The sequence below is a fragment of the Erythrolamprus reginae genome, chromosome 2, assembly GCF_031021105.1.
Source record: "Erythrolamprus reginae isolate rEryReg1 chromosome 2, rEryReg1.hap1, whole genome shotgun sequence".
Classification (NCBI taxonomy): Eukaryota; Metazoa; Chordata; class Lepidosauria; order Squamata; family Dipsadidae; genus Erythrolamprus; species Erythrolamprus reginae.
In genome coordinates, this window is record NC_091951.1 from 217,130,520 (window position 1) to 217,156,012 (window position 25,493).

General features: G+C 43.4%; 1 protein-coding gene across 4 annotated transcripts in view; it reads right to left on the minus strand.

The window, feature by feature from the left end:
* Window positions 1-25,493, minus strand: part of PHC1 (polyhomeotic homolog 1) — a 250,073-nt gene that overhangs the window by 146,089 nt on the left and 78,491 nt on the right. For 3 of the 4 annotated variants that reach the window (XM_070741838.1, XM_070741842.1, XM_070741839.1), the window contains exons 4-5: window positions 14,638-14,715; window positions 6,794-6,943 (exon numbers count right to left, since the gene is read on the minus strand). In XM_070741838.1, coding sequence (XP_070597939.1) covers window positions 6,794-6,943; window positions 14,638-14,715 — 228 coding nt within the window. The remainder of the gene's footprint in view (window positions 1-6,793; window positions 6,944-14,637; window positions 14,716-25,493) is intronic. The other variant, XM_070741840.1, reaches the window with a different exon arrangement.

Sequence of the window (25,493 nt, forward strand, 5' to 3'; positions counted from 1 at the left end):
GAGGTGATCCCATGGGGGCTCCCTCTATCTGTTTATATCTTTGTTCGTTATAGATGAAGTATGTATTGGTCAGGCAGTGGTTGGTAAGGTCTAGGATATATTTGGGGGGTTTGTGTTTGTCCTGGATAGCTGTCAAGGCTTCTTTAATAGGTATTTGTGTGAAAAGGGACACGACATCAAAACTCACAAGTAGGTCATCGGGTTGTAGGTTTTGTTTTTTAATTATTTGTATAAACTGGAATGAATTTTGAACATATGAGGTAATAGTTTCTGTATATGGTTGAAGGTATTTGGCTAAAAATTTGGCAAGGTTTTGTAGAGGGGAGCCTATAGAACTGACTATTGGCCTGAGAGGTATTCCTTCCTTGTGTATTTTTGGAAGGCCATAGAGTTTTGGACATATGGAAGATTTTTCTCTGGGGATGATTTTTTGCTGGATTTCTTCGCTGATGGGAGAGGCCTTGATTTTGGATTTTGTGGTTTTTTCTAGGTAGTTTGTAGGCTGGGTTTTGTAGTAGAGTTGTCATTTTTTTCTTTGTAGTCTGCTGTATTCATCACTATTGTGGAGTTTCCTTTGTCGACTGGGAGGATGATTATATCATTGTCTTTCTTCAAATTGATAAGTGCATCTCTTTCCTCCTTTTATATGTTGCTTTTAGGAGGTTTACTAGAGCAGAGAATATTAGTGACTTTAAGTCTGATTTTGTTGGCTGTATCTGGGTTGATTTTATTTAGAGTTGTTTCAATTCCACATATGATGTTTTCAGTTGGGATACGTTTGGGGGTTATTGCAAAATTGAATCCTTTTGAAAGAATATTGGTTTCTGTAGTGGTGAGTATCTTGTCTGATATGTTATGTACTGTTTTGGTCATAAGTTGTTGTGGAGGGCTGGGTTTCTGCTGTATTTCTAGTTTTTGGAGTTTTTTATTATGTGTGTCTGTCTTGTATTGGGTTTCTGTTTCTGCTCTCCAGATTGATATTTGTTTGAATTTATCCCAGAGTATAGGGTGTACTTGGTTGCTGATTTTAAGGTGAAGAGAGAGTAGACTTTTGTTGATTTCATCAAGTATGAATCTTTTTTTGTGGAGTTCATTTCTGATTAGGGCTAATTCAGTTCTTTTTAGGATCCTCTCAATAGTTGGGGTTTTTGGGTGGAATTTCTGGTAGGCGGGACGTGTCATCTCTTTTATTTATGCAAAGGGGGCTCCTCTCAATTTGTATGGCTTCCAGAGCAATTCTTCTATATAAATTCCCTGTTTAGTGAAGTAATTTAGTTTTTTCAAAGTCAATTTCGTGCCCTGTTTTTTTAATGTGCTGGACAAGGGAGGAAGTCTTTTCTTCTTTTTTAACTGCATTCACATGTTCTGCAATGCGTTGGCTCACTCTTCGGCCAAATACCTTCAACCATATACAGAAACTATTACCTCATATGTTCAAAATTCATTCCACTTTATACAAATAATTAAAAAACAAAACCTACAACCCGATGACCTACTTGTGAGTTTTGATGTCGTGTCCCTTTTCAAACAAATACCTATTAAAGGGCACGAAATTGACTTTGAAAAAACTAAATTACTTCACAAAACAGAGAATTTATATAGAAGAATTGCTCTGGAAGCCATAGAAATTGAGAGGAGCCCCCTTTGCATAAATAAAAGAGATGACACGTCCCGCCTACCAGAAATTTGGAAACCAGCTTTAAACAAAAAAAAACACTTCATAAAAATCACCATGTCAATCCTTCTAATAATTATGATTTTGAAATTTTGAAATTTGAAAACCAGCCTTAAACAAAAAATACTTCATAAAAATCACCATGTCAATCCTTCTAATAATTATGATTACACCAACCAATCAGATCACTAAAACATAATCACCCAATCTATTTGCTACATTCAAACCAAATCTCCACCCCCACTCTATATACTAGGAAGAAATGACAGTTGCAAACATTCCATTTTACAACAACACGAAGCATGGAACTTCAGCCTGATGATGGTGAATGTGATTTCACCGAAACGTCGCATAGACATGCAAAATATTACACAGGGCAAAACCCGAACTCAGAACAATCTACATACATATACCCGTGAAAATTTACGAAAACAAATATCTTACCTCCACGGGGAGGACACTTTCCTACTGACTAGGACCTATGAAAAACTTGAAGTCAGAAAAGCCTCCATCTTATGTGATCTCACATTCCTACGTAACTGCAGGGACAAAAGAATAATTCCCAAATACTTCCAACTAAAATTCCACCCAAAAACCCCAACCATTGAGAGGATCCTAAAAAGAACTGAATTAGCCCTAATCAGAAATGAACTCCACAAAAAAAGATTCATACTTGATGAAATCAACAAAAGTCTACTCTCTCTTCACCTTAAAATCAGCAACCAAGTACACCCTATACTCTGGGATAAATTCAAACAAATATCAATCTGGAGAGCAGAAACAGAAACCCAATACAAGACAGACACACATAATAAAAAACTCCAAAAACTAGAAATACAGCAGAAACCCAGCCCTCCACAACAACTTATGACCAAAACAGTACATAACATATCAGACAAGATACTCACCACTACAGAAACCAATATTCTTTCAAAAGGATTCAATTTTGCAATAACCCCCAAACGTATCCCAACTGAAAACATCATATGTGGAATTGATATATATATATTTGTTTTCGTAGGGTATATGTATGTAGATTGTTCTGAGTTCGGGTTTTGCCCCGTGTAATATTTTGAGTGTCTATGCGACGTTTCGGTGAAATCACATTCACCATCATCAGGCTGAAGTTTCAAGCTTCGTGCTGTTGTAAATATGGAATGACGGTCTTGGTATATTCGGGTTTCTTCCCGTGTAGGATTTGGAAATTTCTGGCGACGTTTCGACGAGGTCCCACTCGTCATCTTCAGGCTGGTGTTTATGTCCTTGTTCTAAGGCGAACACTGCCAGACCTGAGCTGCCTTCCTTCTATAAATACTGGTGGCTGGGTGTGGTTTGATGGCTCAGCAATTGCCTGCTGTGTAGAAACTTCCTGGTGAGTCAGTGGGGTAACATCTGGGGTCGTTGATGTAGCTGAGTTATGCTGATTAGTTAATGGTTGTAGATTAGGCGTGATATCCTGAGTAGTTGGAACTTGCAGGCTACTTGATTGTTTTGCAATGTGTGTTCTGAGTCTGGTTTCTATGGCTGGGATACGTTTGAAGGCTGGTTTCCAGATGTCTGCTAAGCGGGAGGTATCATCCCACTTGTTCATATTTTGGGGATGTTTTTCTATCTCGATGGCTTCCATGATTATTCTTTTGCTGTAGTGTTCTGTTTTGGAAATTAATTTGGTACTGTCAAAATCAATTTCATGTCCTGTAGTTTTGAAGTGTTGGAACAGGGAGGAGGTTTTTTCTTTTTTCTTTAATGCATTCTTATGTTCTGCAACACGTGCATTTACTCTCGCAGTGTTCGCCTTAGAACAAGGACAGAAACACCAGCCTGAAGATGATGAGTGGGACCTCGTTGAAACGTCGCCAGAAATTTCCAAATCCTACACGGGAAGAAACCCGAATATACCAAGACCGTCGTACCTGTACCCGTGAAAATCTACGAAAACATATGTATGTATGTATGTATGTATGTATGTATGTATGTATTTATGTATGTAGATTGTTCTGAGTTCGGGTTTTGCCCCGTGTAATATTTTGAGTGTGTATGCGACGTTTCGGTGAAATCACATTCACCATCATCAGGCTGAAGTTTTAAGCTTCGTGTTGCTGTAAATATGGAATATATATATATATATATACACACACACACAGTGTTCCCTCGCTTTTCGCGGGGGATGCGTTCTGAGACCACCCGCGAAAGTTGAATTTCCGCGAAGTAGAGATGCGGAAGTAAATACACTATTTTTGGCTATGAACAGTATCACAAGCCTTCCCTTAACACTTTAAACCCCTAAGTTGCAATTTTCAATTCCCTTAGCAACCATTCAGATTATTTATTACATAAATTCAAATTTATTATTTAATAAATATTATGTTTATTTATTAAAGTTTGTTAAAAAAAATTATTTATTAAAGGCAGATGAAGGTTTGGCGATGACATATGACATCATTAGGTGGGAAAAAACATGGCATAGGGAAAAACCCCACAAAGTATTTTTTTAGTTAATATTTTTGAAAAACCGTGGTATAGACTTTCCGCGAAGTTCGAACCCGCAAAAATCAAGGGAACACTGTATATATAGCCTAGAGGATAATTCTCTGCCTTACAAGGCAAAGGTTGCAGGTTCAAGTCCCAGTGGGTATGGCTAGCTGATGAGGCCAAAATAAGGCCGAAATAGATCTATCCTAGTCTCCCTTAATTTTCAAATTCAGCTTAAACATGTGACACATACAGATAGAATTGTCGGCTATCAATAAAATTAACTGCCTTGGAAATGGCCCTGGGTTGGGCCGAGAGGCAAAAAAGGAGCTGTGATGTTCCTTCAATATACCAGGGTGATTCGACACAAAATGTAACCCTTCCCCTGGTACAGAGCTGAAGGGATTGGATACTGTAGCCTAGAGCAGCGTTTCCCAACCGGTGTGCCGCGGCACACCGGTGTGCCGCGAGACATGGCCAGGTGTGCCGCTAAGCTCCAGCTGGGCGGGGCGCTGCCGGTACTTCCGTCCTGGGGCTCCCGCTCGCAGCTGTCCTCCGCCTCCTGCTCGATGCCGCGGTTTTCGGCGCTCTCCTGCTGGGCGCCAAAGAAGGAAGGCAGGAAGAAGGAGAGCTTTATTCTTCGCGCCTTTTCCCCGCCTTCCTTCTTTGGGACCCAGCAGGAGAGCGCCGAAAACCGCGGCATCGAGCAGGAGCCGGTTGACAGCTGCGAGCGGGAGCCCCAAGACGGAAGTACCGGCAGCGCCCCGCCCAGCTGGAGCTTCTCCTGCGTCGACGGCAAGTTTCCTTTGTGGCCCGGTGGGAGGGCACTGGCGATGGGAGCGGGGGGCGGGGGCGGCCGCAGTGGCTGCAGGCAGTCGTGGGGAGATGGCGGCGGCGAGAGGGAGCGCTCTCTCTCTCTCTCTCTCAGCTGACTGCAAGCGGGAGCCCTGACGGTGGCGGTTGGACGTGCTGCTAGACGTCGTACATGCTGGCGCTGCGGGCCTGGCATATACGGTGTCCAGCAGCACGTCCAGCTGCCGCCGTCAGGGCTCCCGCTTGCAGTCAGCTGAGAGAGAGAAAGAAAGAGAGACATATAAGAGAGGCAGAGAGAGAGAGAAAGAGAGACATAGCAAGAGAGGCAGAGAAAGAGACAGAGCAAGAAAGAGAGGCAGAGAAAGAGAGAGAGAAAGAGAGACATAGCAAGAGAGGCAGAGAGAGAGAGACAGAGCAAGAAAGAGAGGCAGAGAAAGAGAGACATAGCAAGAGAGGCAGAGAGAGAGAAAAAGAAAGAGAGACATAGCAAGAGAAAAAGAGAGACTTAGCAAGAGAGGCACAGAGAGAGAGAGAAAGAGAAAGAAAGAGAGACATAGCAAGAGAGACAGAGAGAGAGAAAGAGAGAAAGAGAAAGAAAGAGAGATAGCAAGAGAGGCAAAGAGAAAGAAAGAGACATATAGCAAGACAGTGAAAGAGAGAGAGAGAGCAAGAGAGAGAGAAAAGCAAGAAAGAGATAGCAAGAGAGACAGAGAGAGAGAGAGAGCAAAGGAGAGAGAAAGACATAGAGGAAGGGAAGGAGGGAGAGAGAAAGAGAGCAAAAAAGAGAGAAAGAAAGAGGGATGGAGAGAGAGAAAGAAGGGAAGGAAGGAAAAGAGAAAGAGGGAGAAATAGAGCGAAAGGGAGGAAGAGAGAGGGTTTTTTTGTCCAAACTTTTCTTTAGCCCTCCCCCCCGCCCCGCCCCCCCCCTTTCAGTGTTCCCCGGGATTTTGAAAATATGAATAATGTGCCGCGACTCAAAAAAGGTTGGGAAACACTGGCCTAGAGGATAATTCTCTGCCTTACAAGGCAAAGGTTGCAGGTTCAAGTCCCAGTGGGTATGGCTAGCTGATGAGGCCAAAATAAGGCCGAAATAGATCTATCCTAGTCTCCCTTAATTTTCAAATTCAGCTTAAACATGTGACATATATATATATATATATACACACACACACACACACACACACACACACACATATACAGTAGTACCTCTAGATACGATACGTGGGATACGTTTGAGGGCTGGTCATATCCCAGCCATAGAAACCAGACTCAGAACACACATTGTAAAACAATCAAGTAGCCTGCAAGTTCCAACTACTCAGGATATCACGCCTAATCTACAACCATTAACTAATCAGCATACCTCAGCTACATCAACGACCCCAATTGTTACTCCACTGACTCACCAGGAAGTTTCTACACAGCAGGCAATTGCTGAGCCATCAAACCACACCCAGCCACCAGTATTTATAGAAGGAAGGCAGCTCAGGTCTGGCAGTGTTTGCCTTAGAACAAGGACAGAAACACCAGCCTGAAGATGATGAGTGAGACCTCGTCGAAACGTCGCCAGAAATTTCCAAATCCTACACGGGAAGAAACCCGAATATACCAAGACCGTCATACCTGTACCCGTGAAAATCTACGAAAACAAATATATATACATATATATATATATTTGTTTTCGTAGATTTTCACGGGTACATATATATATATATATATATATATATATATATATGTTGCTAATTCACAGCTGGATTATTGTAAAGATGAGATGATAGACTACTACAAGAAAACAAAGAGGTTTTATAATGAAAACAATGCATGCATTCTTACCCGAAGATACATTTGAGCTTGTGACTGGTTAAGAGGTGGTGAAGTGGTGTTTCCTAGAAGGACTGATTGTGTCAGTGTTGTTGCACCAGGTGAACTCACGCTTTGTGAGCGACTGATTAACTGTGCAGCTGATGTGGTAGCCAGATTAATCTGTAAAATGAAAATAATCAGCAAAAATGGGGATTCATAGCAGTGGAAACCAAAAGAGAAATAATTTCCAAACTTTGTGACTAAAAAGACCAAGTAGGTCCAGCAATTACTCACATACTGTCCGATCCCTGACATACCACCATTCATATGAAGGGAGGGGGGAGCATGGGGATAAGATGGCGAGATCTCTAGATTGCAGTCCTTAGTTTGTAGCTTGCAGTCAGAAGTGGAAAGATTGTCCCAGCCACGTGCTGTAATGCAGCCATGTGTGCAGCCTCCACTTCCAAAGCGCCCCCTGAGGAGGAGGGCTGTGTGGACAACTGTCGGTTCAGGAAGATTACGTGCAGTTGAGCAAAAACATAGCAATTTTGGTCTCTCTGTATCAAATTCCTATAATGTTCTTGCGGATTTAAATAGTAAGGATGTTGTAGGTATTAGCAAGGCCCCTCAGGCAGAGAATGAGGAGATGTTCAAAGGAGAAGTTGTTGTAAATGAGATGCATAGTGTCACCAAACCATCAAGTGCAGTTAGTAGAAATAAAAAGAGGACACATTTTCTTGTGGGTGACTCAACTGTTAGAGGTGTTGATTTGGGAAAGAGTAAGGATGTGGTGAAGGTGATGAGGTGTCTCCCAGGGGCCACTGCCAGCAGGGACAGGAGGCGGATTTCAAACATTGTCAAGGCTGTGAGTAAAGGTAATATTGTTGATGTGGTGGTGCATCCTGGCACAAATGATTTGTGCCAGAGAAATGTTAATGTAGTAAAAAGAGATTTTCAATGTCTAAGTGTGGAGCTGGGTAAAATAACTGATTCAGTGACTTTCTCAGAGGTGTTACCGGTTTATGGCCAGGAGGATAAAACAACTTGTATCAGAGAGTTTAATGTGTGGTTAAGGCAGTGGTGTAAAGCTGAAGGTTTTGGCTATGTAAGTCATGATGTCAGTAGGTGGTCTAATAGGGAGTTGTTTAACAGGGATGGTTTGCATCCATCATACAGAGGTACCCAGGTGCTCCGTGAGGAATTCAGAACTTTTTTGGACAGGCATTTAAACTAGGTAAAGGGGACAGAGATGTAACTGATGTGGATGATTTCTGTCCCCGACCAATGAGGATAAATCAGTTTCTGGAAGCTTATGAAAAGGGAGGTGTAAATAAAATAGATGTAGTTGTTGGTGATAAGGGGCAAACTAATAATGAAAATAATGTTCTTCGGGTAATGTGCACGAATGCTCGAAGCTTGAGGAACAAGCTCTGTGAGTTAATGGCCATAATATCTAGAGATAATTTGGATCTGGTTTCCATAACTGAGACATGGTTTAAGGATTCTAATGAATGGGAAAAATCCATACCAGGATATACACCATATAGGAAGGATAGAATAGAGAGAAGGGGAGGTGGAGTAGCCATTTATGTTAAAGAAAGTCTAAAAACAACACTAATTCAAAATACATGTAAAGATCTGGAGACTCTCTGGATTTGCATGCAAAATAAAGACGGTTCTGTCATTAGAATTGGGGTGATCTATAGGCCTCCAGGGCAATCTGAGGAATATGAGAACAAGATGGTGGATGAAATTACCCAAATGGCAGTAAAGGGAGATATTGTGGTTATGGGTGATTTCAACATGCCTGATGTTGACTGGAATATCCCCAGTGCCCTTACATGCAAAAGTAAGAATATAGTAGAGGCCTTTACAGGAGCAGCTCTGGCACAGCAGGTTAAGACACCGACTAGAGGGGAGAATATTCTAGATTTAGTTTTTATGAATGGGAATTGGGTTTCAGAGGTCAAGGTGGGAGAAAATTTAGGTTGCAGTGACCATCTATGTTTGTAGTTTGATGTAAAAACTGATTGTGAGCAATCCTATACTGCAACCAAAGTATTGGATTTCAGAAAAACAAATTTTAATGCAATGGGGGAATATTTAAATTATGAATTAAAGGGGAGGGATAAAATGGCAGGAGCGAGCACCCAGTGGACCGTATTAAAAAAGGCCATCTTAAAAGCCACAGGACTGTATGTAAGGCAAATAACTAAAGGTAAAAGGAAGAAAAAACCACTATGGTTTAGCAATGATGTAAGGGCTATAGTCAATGAAAAAAAGGCTGCCTATAGGAGGTATAAAGAGTCTGGAAGTATAGCTGATAGAGAGGTGTATAAAATGAGACAGAAGGAGGCGAAACAGATAATATATGCCGCTAAAGCCTCAAAAGAGGAAGAAATTGCCAAATCTGTAAAGAAGGGGGATAAAACCTTCTTCAGATATATTAGTGATAGGAAGAAGAAAAACTGCAGCATCACGAAGCTTAGTACCGGGAATAATACATTCATTGATGGGAATAAGGAGATCGCTGACCATTTCAATAGCTACTTCTGTTCTGTGTTCTCAAAAGACACCTTATAAAATAATACTATAGAGGGATATAGCATTGCTTACAGCTGTATGGATTCAGCTCCAGTTATCTTAGAAGCCGATGTCTTAGAAGAATTTGAACGATTAAAGATAAATAAGGCAATGGGTCCAGATGGCATCCACCCCAGAGTTCTTAAAGAACTCAGATCTGTCATTGCTACCCCCCTGACTGATTTGTTTAACCAATCCCTATTAACAGGAGATGTTCCTGAGGATTGGAGAATGGCCAGTGTTGTGCCTATCCACAAGAAGGACAGTAGAGAAGAAGCTGGTAACTACAGGCCAGTTAGCTTGACATCAGTTATAGTTAAAATGATGGAGACTCTACTCAAAAAGAGGATAAATCAGCATCTAAAAAACAATAACTTATTGGACCCAAATCAGCATGGCTTTACTGAAGGTAAATCATGTCAGACTAATCTAATTGATTTCTTTGACTATGTCACAAAGGTGTTGGATCAGGGTGGTGCCGTGGATATTGCCTATCTGGACTTCAGCAAAGCCTTTGATATGGTTCCACATAAAGAGCTGATAGATAAATTAGTGAAGATTGGACTTAATCCCTGGATAGTTCAGTGGATTTCAAGCTAGCTGAAGCATAGACATCAGAGAGTTATTGTTAATGGCGAGTATTCTGAGCAGAGACAGGTTACCAGTGGTGTGCCACAAGGGTCTGTTCTGGTTCCTATTCTTTTTAATATGTTTGTGAGTGACATAGGGGAAGGTTTGGTAGGGAAGGTTTGCCTATTTGCCGATGACTCTAAAGTGTACAATAGGGTTGATATTCCTGGAGGGGTCTATAATATGGTAAATGATTTAGCTTTACTAGATAAATGGTCAAAGCAATGGAAACTGCAGTTTAATGTTTCCAAATGTAAAATAATGCACTTGGGGAAAAGGAATCCTCAATCTGAATATTGCATTGGCAGTTCTGTGTTAGCAAAAACTTCAGAAGAGAAGGATTTAGGGGTAGTGATTTCTGAAAGCCTCAAAATGGGTGAACAGTGTGGTCAGGCGGTAGGAAAAGCAAGTAGGATGCTTGGCTGCATAGCTAGAGGTATAACAAGCAGGAAGAGGGAGATTGTGATCCCCTTATATAGAGCGCTGGTGAGACCACATTTGGAATACTGTGTTCAGTTCTGGAGACCTCACCTACAAAAAGATATTGACAAAATTGAACGGTTCCAAAGACGGGCTATAAGAATGGTGGAAGGTCTTAAGCATAAAACGTACCAGGAAAGACTTAATGAACTCAATCTGTATAGTCTGGAGGACAGAAGGAAAAGGGGGGACATGATCGAAACATTTAAATATGTTAAAGGGTTAAATAAGGTTCAGGAGGGAAGTGTTTTTAATAGGAAAGTGAACACAAGAACAAGGGGACACAATCTGAAGTTAGTTGGGGGAATGGGGGAAAGATCAAAAGCAATATGAGAAAATGTTATTTTACTGAAAGAGTAGTAGATCCTTGGAACAAACTTCCAGCAGACGTGGTTGGTAAATCCACAGTAACTGAATTTAAACATGCGGATAAACATATATCCATTGTAAGATAAAATACAGGAAATAGTATAAGGGCAGACTAGATGGACCATGAGGTCTTTTTCTGCCGTCAGTCTTCTATGTTTCTATGTTTCTATAAGATGTATTTTATAACCTGTTTCTTGCTGCCTAAGCGCCCTGCAATATTCTCACCTTTTGGGAATGAAATAAGGAGGGAGGGTCCTATGGTTTGTGTCAGTTGGTTGAAAGCAGAGAAAGATCATGGGAATGGATCCTTATCTGGTTCTCGGATGGCTGTTACAATAAACATCTTTACAGCTGTGGATTGGCTGAAATCTGCATTCGAACTGGAGGGGTGGATTCTAGAGCCCTATTTCTAACTATGTGGCAGGCCAAAGTCTGTAACTCCAAATGATGGCTTTCTCAGATGCTAGTTGGGGCACTGACGCTGCAGTTTGGAAGGGAATTTAGTCTGCTTCACCTGTTTTGCTGTCACTTCTTCTTAATAAATGGTTTCTTTTGAAATACTATGAGGAGAGAGAGATCCTTACACATACTCTGATTTCATGTCTTTTCTATAGCTTTCAGAGTTCAGATATGTTCTGAAATAACAGTTTCCTACTTTTTATCTCCAGATATTGCTAGATATAATTCTCATCATCTTCATATACCATAGCTAACAAAATAAAAGATGCAAAGCTGAGAATCAATTAATGGATGGTATATAGCCCATTTTTCTGAAAATAGTAGATTATGGGAGAAAAAAAGAAAAAGAAGTCAAACAAGTACTCTCAAAAATCTCCCGCAATATCCTCAAAACTTCAATATGTTGGAAGACATGCATAATGGCCTTCTAAGTCACAATACCATCATGCAAAACCAAAATCAGTCTAAAACTGCAGCAAAAGAAAATGTTTTTTTTCTGATGACAATAATTTAAACTTTAGTTTCCTCCTCATATAGGCAAGTATCCCATTTAAAAATGTCTTCTTTCATTGCGGTATTAAAAAAACCCAGAGACACTATGTAAAGGAATGCTCTACTCTTAGTATGGAAAAAAGTTAAAAGAAAAAATCTATATAAAAATATCAGCAATAAGGGAAGCACTGATACACCCAAATGTAGTAAAGTTGGAAAAAATTGTAACATATAAAGATATCTTGAATGAGGAAGGGGAACTTAAGGCTAACCAGGAATTGCAGAATCAAGGTATGTAATCAAGGTGGCCACATCTGCAAATACAATCGAGATACAAGAAAGATGCAAACACATATGGCTTTTATAAAGAGCCAACAAAACTTGACTAGATATTATTAGCGGCAAATGAAAAATCAAGAAAGAAAATATTATATAGTTTTCTTTTAAGCCTTAGAATGAAAGATGAACAGGCGAAAGAAGCAATGATAGTATGGGCAAAAAGCTTTGGAGATACTATAGAATTAGATAAATGGCAAAAATTTTGGGACAGAACTTACAAATTAATAATGGCAACCCACTTACAAGGAAAACCTCTATAAATTGTTTTACAGATGGCATTTGCCACCAGCAAGGTTAGCAAAGATGTGAAAGAAAGATCTGGGAGTGCCGGCCGGTGGCGCCGGCCGGTGGTACTGGCCAGCACCAAAGAGCCTGGAGGACAGGGTAACTAACATCTGGAAGAGACTAGAGTACCCAGGACTCGGACATCCCCCCCCCCCCCCTTAGGGGACAGTGAACAATTCTAGATCTTTGAACACCCCTAGATCTTACCATTTGAGAACTTGGTGCTATTTTGCTGCTGACCAAATCTACTCTAATGAACTGAACTATCATATTATCCCCTATATTCTGCATATTTCCTATTTTTTTATTAGCGGGTTTTAAATTAAATTATTAGGGGCGTCCCGTCGACAAAACAATGCCGTAGGGGAAGAGCCTTCTCTGTGGCAGCCCCGACCCTCTGGAATCAACTTCCCTCGGAGATCAGGACTGCATCCACCCTCCTTGCCTTTCGCAAACTCCTGAAAACCCACATTTGTCGCCAGGCTTGGGGAAATTGATTCCCCTCGGCTGCTCCATTTTATGTATGGTTTGTTTGGGTTGTATGATGGTTTTTAAGTAAGGGTTTTAAAACTGCTTTTTGCTTTTAAATTTGGATTACTGTTGTGACCCGCTCCGAGAGGGGCGGCATGCAAATGCAATTAATAATAATAATAATAATAATAATAATAATAATTATTATTATTATTATTATTATTATTATTATTATTATTATTATTATTATTATTATTATTATTATTATAAATATGCTTGCCAAATGTTGGAAATGCAATTGGACACCGGGCTCTTACTACCATATGTAGTGGACATTTTCAAAAGCAAAATAATTTTAGACAAAAATGCACAAATGATTAGAAATGCTAAAGCAGTAATGGTGAACCTATGGTACATGGAGTCATATCTGCTGGCACGCAAGCCATTGCCCTAGCTCAGCTCCAACGTGCATGTGTGTGCCGCCAGCTGATTTTTGGCTCACACAGAGGCCCTGGGAGGGTGTTTTTGGCTTCCAGAGAGCCTCCGGAGGGATGGATGTGGGCGTTTTTACCTTCCTGCAGGCTCAAGGGAAGCCTTTGGAGCCTGGGGAGGGCGAAACACGAGCCTACTGGGGCCACCAAAAGATGGGAAACAGCCCACTTCCGGTCTCCAGAGGGCGTACAAGGGGTGGGGGAAGCTGTTTTCTTCCTCCCCAGGCATTGAATTATGGGTGTGGGCACTCACGCATGAATGATAGCACGCGCTCTTTCGGCACCCGAGAGAAAAAAGGTTCACCATCACTGTGCTAAAGCAACATATAGATTTAAAACCGTAAATATTTTTGTCAGATATACTACAAGAAAAATATGATAAAAGGAACATATATTTAATATTACATGTCTTGAAAGCAGTGAGAATTGTATTTGCCAACCAACTAACAAACATATGTAGGAAACACAGTGCAGTAATAATGGGAGACTTCAACTACTGGACATCAATTGCAAAACTAATTCTGAACCAAGCGAGAAATCAAACAGGTTCCTAACCAACCTAGCTGACAACTTCGTTGTCCAAAAGGTAGAGGAGGGAACTAAAGGGAAAGCCATTCTGGACTTAATACTTACAAAAAAAGAAGAAATGATAGAGGGAACTGAAAATGCAGGAACCTTAGGGGAAAGTGACATCATGCTAGAATTCAACATAACACAAACACAAACAACTGAACACCATAATACCAAACTCTTAGATTTTTTAAAAAGCTGACTTCAAATATGTATGAAAGTCCTAAAGGGAAAAACAACTCAAGAAGCTTGGAAAATTTTGAAAAACACAATCAAGAAGCCTAGAACAGCAAAATACCAATGAGAAAGAAAAACAAGAAATCCAAAAGGAAATAGTATGGCTGCACAAAAACCTCACTGATAAATTGAATGAAAAAAGGACAAATACAAAAAAATGGAAAGAAGGACACATAACTAAGGCTTAATGTCAACAAATAGCCAGAAACTATAAAGAAAACCCAGGACAGCAAACTTGGAACAAAAGTCAAAGACAATAAAAAAGTATCTTCCAACACATAAATAAGAAGAAAAAACTCAAGGAAATAGTCGATCTGTTAAAGGGAGAAGACGGCATAAGAAGTAACAGGCAACACAGACAAAGCAGAGCTGCTTAACTCATTCTTTGCATCAGTTTCCACACAAAAGGAAAGATTGGAAACAAAAGTTAACATAAGCAAAATAACAATCATAAATCACTATACTTACTGAAGCCTGTGTGGTGGCTGTCTGCTGAGGGGAGCTTGTGTTTGGAGATCCTGCCTGCCTGCTGGCTGCAATTGTGGCCTACAATAAATATTTTTTTAAAAATTAGAATTAAAATTATTATTAAGTACTCCCTGAAAAAGACAAAAAGTGAGACATTCAACTTTTCATTAGTATATATTCTTTCAGCAAGGCTAAACTATGATAAGGACCTCAGTTGTTTTAACAGACCCTTATGTCGTTCTCAATTATTATGAGCAATTTTTGAGATTTTTTTCAAAGTCAAAGAAATGGCAAAAATTTATACCATGTCAACAATCAGTAAGTACAACAAAAAGCTCCCTTTACTATTCTCCAAAAGGCCTAAAGCTTAACAGAAATAAGAATATGGTGTGATCCTTGCTGGTCAGGCAGCCACTGATAAATCGCAGGCTGCTGCAATGACAGCCCGAATCCACCTGCCAACCGTGGAGGAAAAAACCTTTTCCCCCAAAGAAGCCAGCAGAAAAGAAACGAACAGCAACTCGGTCTGGTGGAAGGAGACTGTATGTTTCAGGCAGATGCGCAGAGCCTTCAGCACGTCCAATTTATGCCACCTGTTCAAGGTCGTGAGTGGGATTGGGGCAGAAGTTTGGAAAGACCAGTTCTTGGGCCCGATGGTACCACGAATTGACCTTTGGGATGAAGGTTGGGTCCAGCAGCAGGAAAACACACAAGTCTTCACTTAGTGAAAGAGTTGACAATTTGGCAATCCTCCTGGCTGATGTGATGGCAACCAGAAAGACCACCTTGTGCGTCAGGAGAGAGAGGGGGACTGTGTGCAATGACTCATACAGGGTCCGAGTAGGCAAGCTCAGCACTCTTGCTAGGTTCCAGGTGGGGAATCTGTGGACCACAGGAGGACGTAGGAGACTGGCCCCTCTGATGAAGTGCCTCCCCACAGGACAGGACCAAGAAGAGGGATGCTAGCTGCCTGTAAATGGTATTAGCGATGAGACACTGCGCAGGCAACAAGAAACTGGCTCTGTTAAAAAGTGCTATTGCTAACATGTTGTAAGCCGCCCTGAGTCTAAGGAGAAGGGCGGCATTAAAAAACAAATTAAATAAATAAATAAATCTCTGCGCAGCACTTTCACGTGCAGCGCAATCATTGATGAGGCACATGCCTTCCTTTGTTTCTTTGCTAATTTTGCTCTTTCTCAGCTGAATTAAAAGAAACATCATAAATGGTATTTTCTCACCGATTTTTGATACGAGAACAAAGCATAATTGGGAGTTACATTCTGCTCCTTTGACTTTGCTACCTGCAGAGAAACCTAGTGCTGTTAGCACTTCGAGTCTTTGAAATGCTGATTGATGACATTTTAGATAAGTGCCACAGTGTTGGTCTCCTTAGCAATCGTGGTGGCTGCTCTCTTTGTGTAGCACAACCTCGGCAATATCTATGTAAATGATCGGCCGTTGGAGCTGAAGGGGCCCACTCTAGAGTGCGTAGCACTGGGGCCAGGTAAAATGTCCTTTGGCGTTTTCTTCCTCAGGGGGGAGAAAGAGAAGCCAGCTGGGATTGCAGAAGGCAAATTTCCAATGCATTTCAACGACTGTGACTCAATAGAGCAGGGATCTTGTTAGCACATTTGGCATCATTGGGAATAATGGGGAGTGCCCTCTCTTGGTTTACGTCATTTATGACCAGTCGTTCCTTCTCAGTCACATTCTGAGGACTAACATCAAATGTAGTCCCTGTTACAACTGGGGTTCCGCAAGGCTCTGTGTTGGGACCTCTTCTCTTCTCGTTATACAGTGTTCCCTCGATTTTCGCGGGTTCGAACTTCGCGAATAGCCTATACCACGGTTTTTCAAAAAATATTAATTAAAATATACTTTGCAGGTTTTTTCCCTATACCACGGTTTTTCCCACACAATGATGTCATACGTCATTACCAAACTAATAATTTTTGCAAATAAATAACAAAAAAAATAATTATTGTTAATAAATATCAGGATCACTAAGTGTCTTATTCAATGGTGAGTACCAGTAATAATGGTGAGTAAATGGTTGTTAAGGGAATGGGAAATCGCAATTTAGGGGTTTAAAGTGTTAAGGGATGGCTTGTGATACTGTCCATAGCCAAAACTGGTGTATTTACTTCCGCATCTCTACTTCGCGGAAATTCGACTTTCGCGGGTGGTCTTGGAACGCATCCCCCGCGGAAATCGAGGGAACACTGTATACATTTTCTCTGGGTGCACTTTTTTCAGACTTGGAGTTTCAGCATAATTCTTATGCTGATGATATTCAAATCTTTCAAAGTTTTAAACTACTAGACGCCATGGTATGGAACTTTGTAACAACTTCTTTAGCTAAATTATTGCAATGGATGACTGACCATTGATTAAAGTTGAATGTGGACAAGACGGAAGTCTTGATCTTTCGGCCTGATCATTTGGCGGCTCCTCTTGAATACTCACCTATACATCTACAGGACTGCTCGATGGTCCCGGTCTCAGGAGCCCGGAACCTTGGAGTCTTGTGGGATGATAGATTGTTACCATCTTCTGAATATTCGGAGAATTCACAAGTTCCTAACAGTCAAGACTAACCACCTAATCATCTAAACCTTTGTTACATCACATCTAGACTATCGTGTTAGCTTATTAGTAGGTTGACCATCTTGCTCACTATGCCCATTATCCCTGATCCAAAATAGTGCTGTTGGGGTGGTTCTAAATCTCTCCAAGTCATCACTTTTGTCATCACTTTTGTCACCAAGTCATCACTAATAAAAGTTAGCACTTTTATTAGTTGCTGCTGACCGTATTTCCTAATCGAATTGAATTATTCATTATTACCTATGTTTGTATTTTTATTGTTATTTTTAGTTAGTTTTAATAGTGTTTTTAATATTAATATCGTTCTTAATTGCTATTTTTATACTGCTATCAATTTAATTGCTTTTTTAACATAATTGGGGTTTTATATAATGGGTGACTGGGGTATATATACGTGTGGGTATGAATGGAATGATTGGTATGATTGGGGGGGTCGGGGGGGTGGGGATATGGTATGGATGAGTTGATTGACAGTAGTGCGAATGACAGATTTGGCCCACCTGACGCCCGGGAGACAGGGGAGGGAGGGACACCGATCTCTGGGGTGGCAGAGGGTCGGAATATTTCAGTGTTGCTGGGGAGAGGCAGATATGGCGGGGGCCACAGAGCTAGCCGTTCCAGGGGAACGAGGGACCGTTGCTTAATAACGGTCCCTTGTTCCAACTCTGTGAGCCCAATCCTGGGTACTGGTGATGAGTGTAACTCTGGCCCTGGACTCAGGTTGCTGCTGCTTAATGCCAGGTCGGTGGTAAATAAAGCTCTCCTCATCCGGGATTTGATCCTGGATGAGGAGGCCGACCTGGCATGTATCACTGAAACCTGGCTGGGCCCAGAGGGAGGTGTTCCTCTCTCTGAAATTTGCCCAGCTGGGTTTCAGATATGGCATCAACCTCGACCCCAGGGAAGGGGGGGAGGAGTGGCTATTATAGCCAGGGAGAGCCTTTGCCTACGTGGACTCATTGCTCCGGAAATTGCGGGTTGCGAGTCACTCTTTATGAGGTTGGACTTAGGGGTTCAGGTGGGCTTATTTCTCACGTACCTGCCTCCCAGCTGCGTGTCAAAAGCCCTGCCTGTGCTACTCGAGGAGGTAGCCGGGTTGGCGGTGGAGTTCCCCAGACTTATTGTCTTGGGGGACTTCAACCTGCCGTCACTCGGCGAAACCTCGGGGTTGTCACAGGAGTTCATGGCCACCATGACAGCCATGGACCTGACTCAAGTAGTACGGGGTCCGACTCATGAGGGGGGGCACGCACCTGACATGGTATTCCTTTCCGAGCAATTGAGCAATGGTCTGAGACTAAGGGGCTTAGAAGCAGTGCCTTTGTCATGGTCAGACCATTTTCTACTAAGGCTTGACTTCCTGGCTCCAATCCTTCCCCGCAGGGAGGCGGAACCAATGAAGATGTTCCGCCCCAGACGCCTAATGGATCCAGAGGGTTTCCAGACGGCGCTTGGGGTTATTCCAGAGGCACTCATCCACAGTTCGGCGGAGTCTCTTGCGGAGGCCTGGAATACGGCTGCTGCGGAGGCTCTCGACCGGATTGCGCCTTTGCGACCTCTCCGTGGCGCTAGACCCCGTAGAGCCCCATGGTTCAACGAGGAGCTCCGGGAGTTGAAACGCCAAAAGAGACGTCTAGAGAAGCGATGGAGGAAGAGTAGGTCTGAATCCGATCGAACACTTGTAAGAGCTTTTATTAAGACTTACAAAGTGGCGCTCAAGGCGGCAAGATGCGCGTACCATGCCGCCTTGATTGCATCAGCGGAATCCCGCCCGGCCGCTCTGTTTAGGGTGACCCGCTCCCTTCTTAACCAGGGGGGAGTTGGGGAGCCCTTGCAGAGTAGTGCCGAGGAGTTTAACACGTTTTTCGCTGATAAAGTCGCTCAGATCCGGGCCGACCTCGACTCCAATTGTAAAACAGAGTCGACTGACAACGAGTCAGTCGAGGTGACTGGGGCACGTACTTGTCCACCTGTCTGGGAAGAGTTTGATCTGGTGACACCTGATGAAGTGGACAAGGCCATTGGAGCTGTGAGTTCTGCCACCTGTTTACTGGATCCGTGTCCCTCCTGGTTGGTCTCGGCCAGCAGGGAGGTGACACGGAGCTGGGCCCAGGAGATTACCAACGCTTCCTTGGGGAGGGGAGTTTTTCCATCACTCTATAAAGAAGCGCTTGTGCGCCCCCTCCTCAAGAAGCCTTCCCTGGACCCAGCAGTACTCAACAACTATCGTCCAGTCTCCAACCTTCCCTTCATGGGGAAGGTTGTCGAGAAGGTGGTGGCACTCCAGCTCCAGCGGTCCTTGGAAGAAGCCGATTATCTAGGTCCCCAGCAGTCGGGCTTCAGGCCCGGTTACAGCACGGAAACCGCTTTGGTCGCGTTGATGGATGATCTCTGGCGGGCCCGGGACAGAGGTTTATCCTCTGTCCTGGTGCTCCTCGATCTCTCAGCGGCTTTCGATACCATCGACCATGGTATCCTTCTGCACCGGTTGGAGGGGTTGGGGGTGGGAGGCACTGTGCTTCAGTGGTTCTCCTCCTACCTCTCTGGCCGGTCGCAGTCGGTGTTAGTGGGGGGTCAGAGGTCGACTCCGAGGTCTCTCCCTTGTGGGGTGCCTCAGGGGTCGGTCCTCTCCCCCTTGCTATTTAACATCTACATGAAACCGCTGGGTGAGATCATCCAAGGACATGGGGTGAGGTATCATCAATATGCCGATGATACCCAGCTTTACATCTCCACCCCATGCCCAGTCAACGAAGCGGTGGAAGTGATGTGCCGGTGCCTGGAGGCTGTTGGGGCCTGGATGGGTGTCAACAGACTCAAGCTCAACCCGGATAAGACGGAGTGGCTGTGGGTTTTGCCTCCCAAGGACAATCCCATCTGTCCGTCCATTACCCTGGGGGGGGAATCATTGACCCCCTCAGAGAGGGTCCGCAACTTGGGCGTCCTCCTCGATCCACAGCTCACATTAGAGAACCATCTTTCAGCTGTGGCGAGGGGGGCGTTTGCCCAGGTTCGCCTGGTGCACCAGTTGCGGCCCTATCTGGACCGGGACTCATTACTCACAGTCACTCATGCCCTCATCACCTCGAGGTTCGACTACTGTAATGCTCTCTACATGGGGCTACCTTTGAAAAGTGTTCGGAAACTTCAGATCGTGCAGAATGCAGCTGCGAGAGCAGTCATGGGCTTACCCAGGTATGCCCATGTTTCACCATCACTCCGCAGTCTGCATTGGCTGCCGATCAGTTTCCGGTCACAATTCAAAGTGTTGGTTATGACCTTTAAAGCCCTTCATGGCACTGGACCAGAATATCTCCGAGACCGCCTTGTGCCGCACGAATCCCAGCGACCGATTCGGTCCCACAGAGTGGGCCTCCTCCGGGTCCCGTCAACTAAACAATGCCGGTTGGCGGGCCCCAGGGGGAGAGCCTTCTCTGTGGCGGCACCGGCCCTCTGGAACCAACTCCCCCCGGAGATCAGGACTGCCCCTACTCTTCCTGCCTTCCGTAAACTCCTCAAAACCCACCTTTGCCGTCAGGCATGGGGAAACTAAACATCTCCCCTGGGCACGTTGAAGTTATATATGGTATGCCTGTATGTGTGTATGTTAGTATAGGGGATTTTCTTAAACTCATAATATTTTAATTAATTGGATTGTATTGGATTGTTTTTCACTTGTTGTGAGCCGCCCCGAGTCTTCGGAGAGGGGCGGCATACAAATCCAAATAATAAATAAATAATAAAAATCCATGTCGGCTACATGTAGGTCTCTACATTGGTTGCCAATTCGAGCCAGGGCCCAATTTAAATTGTTAGTGATGGTATTTAAGGCCCTGTGCTCAAATACACCAAATTATTTGACAGCCTATTTATCTTGGTACATACCATTGAGGGACCTAGACTAAGCAGGGGAGGGGCTGTTGTCTGTTCCACAGACACATATTGCAACATCAAAACTGTGAACCTTTCAAGATCTAGCCCCATATTCTTCCCTTAGAGCTTCAGGTAGAGAAGAATTATCTTCATTTTTGTAAGGCATTAAAAACATTCCTTTTTGATTCGCCAGACTGAAACAACTTTCTCTGGGGATCAGTAAGAGGAGAAGACATTGGAGAGGTTGGGAATGTTCCAATAAATTTATGGTTTTTATCAGCTGTGCTTTTGCTAAGTATATATCCTTATCAATTGTATATGGTATGTTGTTATGCCCTTTGTTAAAAGGGCATTATAAATAAATATCATCATCATCATCATCATTATTATTATTACAACACAGCAAACGAGATCACTATGCCGGATTTTGTATTTCATTTCCAAGCACCTAGGACTGCATGATGTAGCGGCAAATTATGTGCGCTGATCCCAGTAAAGCGGCCTTTTGCAATTGACAGATGGAGATTTTGTCAATTCCGATGGTTTTCAAATGTCCACTGAGATTCTTTGGCACTGCACCCAGGGAAGCTTATTATTGCATCAGAATAAAGGAAGGGGATGAGTAGAAAACTGCTTTCAACTGCCCATTAGGGAGTTTCTAATTCCGAGTGATGCATTTGGTCTGAAGGGAGCCCCTGCCGTGTTCATGCAATTGATGTAGTTCTACATGCCCACCTCTACAATGGGGTTCTTGTGTACTTAGATGACATTCTTATCTACAGACACAATCTCCCTTACCAAGTCAAATTGGTGAGGCAAGTCTTGAAGAAACTTTTGGCTGCTAAGCTCTATGTAAAACTTTCCAAATGCAAATTTAACCAGACGTCAGTAGACTATTTGGGATACTGCATATCAAACGAAGGCATAGAGATGGACCCAACCAAAGTGAAGGCTGTGCTTGATTGGCAAGCTCCCCGCCCACACAAACAATGAGTTTCTTAGGATTTGCAAATTTCTACCGGCATTTCATTCCAACTTTTGCTGAAGTTGCCTTGGCCCTAACTTAGCTACTAAAGACAGGGTCAGGCCCTACTAAGCCCAGACCGTCTCAGCCAATCAGGTGGAAGATGGAATGCCAAAAGGCTTTCGAAAGGCTCAAAAAACTTTTTGCAAAGGAGCCAATCCTGCAACATTCTGACTCCGAGCAAAAGTTTGTGATCCAGTCAGACGCCAGCGATGTGGCAATAGCTGCGGTGTTATTACAAGATAATGGAAAGGGACAGTTGCTGCCTTGTGCATACCTTTACAAGAAGCTAACCCCCACTGAGAGAAGGTGGGCCATTTGCGAGAAGGAAGCATTTGCTGTATGTGTAGCACTGGGGACATGGAGGCAATTTCTAGAAGGCGGAGCAATTCCTTTCAAACTGTGTACTGACCACAAAAACCTTGAAGCATTAAAGTCCCCTCGGAGGCTTTCTCCCAAGCAAGTATGATGGGCCCAATACTTCAGACATTTCAATTTTATACTGAAACATATTCCAGCTCGAAAGAACCTTATTGCTGGCACTCTGTCACGAAAACCACAGTACAATAGCAAGAGAAAGGAGGAAGTACACCCGATAATCCCATGTCTTTCCCCGCATCCTGAAAGTAAGGAGAAAGCTGCGCCTGTCCTCACCCAAGACCAGATCAGGAGACAGTTTCCACCAGGAAAGGGGGAATGGGAGAACAAATTGAAGTCAGCTTTGCCCACTGACCCGTGGTTCAACAACCATAAAGAAATCCTAACACTGAGGGAAGGGTTGGCTTGGAAGGGAACCAAACTGTATGTGCCTGCCAGCCTGCGATTAGAGATTCTCCAATGGAGTCATGACTCCAGACTAGGGGGCCACTTCGGGTTCCTGCAAACATTGCACCTGGTGCGGAGGCAGTTCTGGTGGCCCAGAATGAGAGCAGAAGTCAAAGATTATGTGAAAATTGTGCTACCTGTGCCACAAGAAAGCATAGGCCTGGAAAAAAACCTGGATTTCTGCAGCAAGTAGCCAGCCCTACTAGGCCCTGGGGAAGAAATAACAATGGATTTCATAGTGGAACTCCCCGAGAGCAAGGGAAACACGGTTATTTGGACTGTCATTGATTTATTCTCTAGACAAGCCCATTTCATTGCTTTTGGGGGCTACCCACAGCCAGACATCTGGTGAGGTTATTCCTAAAACACATTTACAGGTTGCATGGAGTCCCCCGCAGAATCATATCAGATCAGGGGGGTCAAATTCACTGCCAGATTCTGGAGAGAATTGGTCCACACCATTGGTTCCAGCAGAGCGAGGTAACGCCCTAGTGGAACAATACCTCAGATGTCATGTGAGTTACCAGCAGAACAAATGGGCTGAATTGCTGCCTTTCGCAGAAGTAGCATAGAACAATTCTGTACATAGCAGCATGGGACTAACTCCTTTCCAGGTTACCAGAGGTCAAGATTTCATTCCCATGCCGGAACTACCTACAGAACCTCCCTCATCCATCACATTGGTGGAGTGGATGGAAAAGCTGAAGAAAGGATGGGAGGACACCAAGAAGGTGCTGGCGGAGGCAGTGCAAGCCTACAAGAAACAAGCAGCTAAACACCGATCTCCCCAACCCCCTTTTAGAGTGGGAGATAAGGTTTTCCTGTCTACCAAATACATTCGGTTAAGGCTGCCTAGCAAAAAGCTAGGTCCTAAATTCCTGGGCCCTTTCCCAATAGTGAAAGTAATCAATCAGGTCATGGTGCAGCTTGCATTGCCTAGAATCCTAGGGAGGATCCACCCTGTATTTCACTGCAGCCTGCTTAAACCGGTGATTGGGTCTAACATTAGGCTACAAGCACAGCTGCCCCCTTTCCTGATAGTGATACAGGGGGAACCCTACTATGAAGTGAAATTTTTTTTGGATTCCTGCATTTTCCAGGGTAATTTGCAGTACCTGATTCATTGGAAGGGGTACCCTCTGTCGGAAGCTACCTGGATAAAGAGTCGGGATGTCAAGGCAGTTCCATGAATATTACCCAAATAAGTCAAAGGGGCTCCGGTGGGGAGGTAAAATGGTTTGAAGCGGTACTAACCCCTATGTTTTATTATATAGTTCCAGGAGATGGGTCTTTGCGGAAGAGGGGCCACCTGTCAGGCCCAAAGCCATTATGTGAAGTTAGAGGCCTTGGGCCTGCCAGTTAGCAGCGAAAAGGAAACGGGAGGGGAGAAAGAGAGAGAGAGAGAGATGGCCACCGCACATTCCTTACACAAAGTCCAAGGTCAACTGAACAAATGAAGAAGCCAGTGAATTCCTGCACCGGATTGATCCACGTGATTGCACTTGTGGGTTTGGGGGTGTGAGATGAACCTTAATCTGAATGGGAACTGAAGATAATTTAGTGTTGGGATGAATCGCCATGAATCCAACATGGTGTTGTTAATAAATCGAACCTTGTGTGAGAGCACCGGGGTGGAATGTGATTCATTTTTCAGATGCTATTGGTTCGCTGACAAATAAATAAATAAATAAATAAATTATAAAAGAAAAAAAAAGTTACACAAGTCAAAATTAAAAAGCAAACTAATCAGAAAGCATCACTAAGTTAATTTATATTCATCTCTTAAATATTAAGTTCTCCGTACTGAAGGAACGGGTCCAGCGGTCACGTGGATTGCTCGCTGTCCAATCCGCAGAGGACTGAGCCTAGTCTTTAAAAAGCCTGCTGGATCCGCTCCTTCCCCAGAATTCGCTCCGTCCTACGATCCAGCAGGACATGTGGTGGCTCACTCCTCTGTAAAACACCTTCCCTTCATTCCTTCTTCAATCAGATAAGTAAAATTTCCAATTGCCTTTTTACGTCAAGCTTGCCTTGTTTTCACGCCAGCCTTACTAGACTCGGTGCCAAGGGAGAAGCTGCAGCACGACTATTGCTGCTTTTTTCAAAGCGCCCTGCTCACGCTGCTGCCGGATTTTTTAAACAAAATCTAATCGGCCAGGAGGTTTACCGGCAAGCTAAGGAACTGTTTTTAAAAAAGGGCTTTTTCCTCCTGCAGCGTGGGACTGTTTAGCAAGTTTCCCTTGATTGTCCCCCGGACTTTAGTCTTCCCTCCGTTTGCAAAAAACGTCGGAGCAGTTTATTTTGGCGCGAAGGCCCTCAGCGCCCAGTAATTCCGGCATATGCAGATCGCCTCCGCACGTCCCGCCTGGTGCCATTAAGTCCACCGCTTAGCCCTGGAGTAAGCTGTGAGACCCTCAGGCTTTTTCTCCCTGGCTAGGCCTCCAAACCAGTGTGCCTTGGTTTACTTTGTTAATGTTAGCGAGGCCTGCCCCTCTGTACTCACTGGCACGAACTCTGGTACCGACCA